Source organism: Pteropus vampyrus, unplaced genomic scaffold (genome assembly GCF_000151845.1).
Source record: "Pteropus vampyrus isolate Shadow unplaced genomic scaffold, Pvam_2.0 Scaffold640, whole genome shotgun sequence".
Lineage (NCBI taxonomy): Eukaryota > Metazoa > Chordata > Mammalia > Chiroptera > Pteropodidae > Pteropus > Pteropus vampyrus.
In genome coordinates this window covers 4343-6257 of record NW_011889421.1, presented here as the reverse complement: position 1 = coordinate 6257, position 1915 = coordinate 4343, and the positions used below count along the sequence as shown (strand labels likewise).

The 1915-nt window shown below is 34.7% G+C and overlaps 1 protein-coding gene across 1 annotated transcript in view; it reads left to right on the top strand.

Moving 5' to 3' along the window:
- Positions 1-1915, top strand: part of C4BPA (complement component 4 binding protein alpha) — a gene marked incomplete at its 3' end in the record, with an annotated part of 21560 nt that overhangs the window by 19048 nt on the left and 597 nt on the right. The window contains exon 8 of the mRNA XM_023525889.1: positions 1800-1901. Within this exon, the coding sequence (XP_023381657.1) occupies positions 1800-1901 (102 nt within the window). The remainder of the gene's footprint in view (positions 1-1799; positions 1902-1915) is intronic.

Below are 1915 nucleotides of genomic sequence, written 5' to 3'. Positions count from 1 at the left end.
TGAGGCTCTTTAGGAAGGAATAATCTCTAATTTTCAAATCAGTTTCTTATATTTAAATGCTCCAAAATGCTTAAAACACATTTGCTTTCCAAATAGCTTAATTATGCCATCTATAATATTAGTGACGATTGGAAAACAATTTCCATCCATAAAGCAAAATAATTGTCTGTTATCACATATACTGAGAAAATTTTCTAGAGTAAAATGTAGAACACTTGGAAAACTGTAAAATGTTATGCAAATTTAAGGCATTATTCTTGCAATGGATGATTTTTTTTTTTTTTACAAAAGAAGGAGAAATGAAAGAGAGAGAACTTAGCAGAGTTGCTTGAAGATCTGTTGCTATATAAATTAATTTATTGTATTATTTAAATAGAAATGTTCCTTAAGCAAAATGGTATTTTTCTCTTGTGGCAGCTAACATTCTGTTTAATCTGAGAGAATTAATTTTCATAATAAATTAAAGATACTTATAAACATATTCCTTGATACAGGTATCATGGCATAAAAATGGAGTATTTGGGAGAACTGAGAGGGAACATCTTAAGTTTAAAGTAATAGTTGAATGCACTTATGTAAGCAAGCAGATTGATTTAGAAATGTGAAAGCCAGGCTTTCTTTTTTACTGAGAGTGGTGAGGGAGAAAGCATGGAATTATTAGGAAGAATTTATATTTGGAGGTTGATTTTCACATCAGATGCATCAGAATTATTGAGGAACAATATTAATTTCGGTTATAGAGTCAGTGCGGAATAAAGAACTTGATGATCAGGGGATTTTCAGTATTCCCACTTTGTCTCTGAGATCTCCTCTCATAGAGTCTAAGGTAGTAGAAGGCCATATCAAATTTGTCAACATCTTTCAATTATGTCTTCATGTTTCTGTTCCCCAGCCCCTTTTCCCTCTGTTCCCTCCAATCTTCTCATTACCCATGGCCTGAACCCTCTGCAATGGCTTTTAATGTCTGTCAACTCTGATGCAAATCTCCCTTTCTGACTCTGCCTCCTCTTTCGCTCACGGTAACAATCATGTGACGCCAGAGACTTTGCTCATTGCCTCATTATTAACCTGCCTCCTATTTTATCAACTCCTCCGCTTCTACCTGTCCTTCAGGATGAATCTCCAACTTAGCCCAGGATGCTTTCCTGGACACTTCAGTGCTCTGTTCTATTGAGACCTTCTCCTGTTGAACTCAGTTCCTGTCCTAATCTTCTGGGACTTTGTGTGACTGGTGTTGTGGTGTAACTACACATTAATCTGCTCAGCAAAGATACCACATCTGGTACTGTAGATCAATAGAAGCTAAAACATTGAGTTTTTAATGGTTACTGGAATTGTCCAGAATTCAAAATTTTTAGTAGATAAACTGGTGAAATAAGTGGAGAGATGATGGGGATGATCAATTTTGCATCTTTAGTTCTTTAAGAGTGGCACTAATATTTCCCTTTCCCCCTACCCTTGTTGGATGATATATTTTTAAAGTCAGTAATATATGTGGACTTTGAGATAATGTGTTTTTTTCTGGGTTACACATGGCTAATTTTTCTTGGGAAACTGAGGAAGTTGAAGTTATCCATGATCATCTCATAATAGAACCAACATAATGGGACCTCATTTTATTGAGGCTTTTGAAAGTTGAAAAATATATAAATGCATTTAAAAATGTTTCCTTTGTATCTACTTGACATGTACTGTGTCCGGCTTTTCTGTTATAATCAGAACTGGATTAGCAATAGCAGTAATATCCTTATTGTCATTTCTCTTTCATAATCCGCTTGTCTTTTCTTATGATTCTTTAGAAGTCATCTGTCCTCCACCAAATGTTAAATATGGAAAGTTAGTCTCTGGATTTGGACCCATCTATAATTTCAAAGACTCCATTGTATTTGACTGCAATAAAGGTTTTATCCTCAAA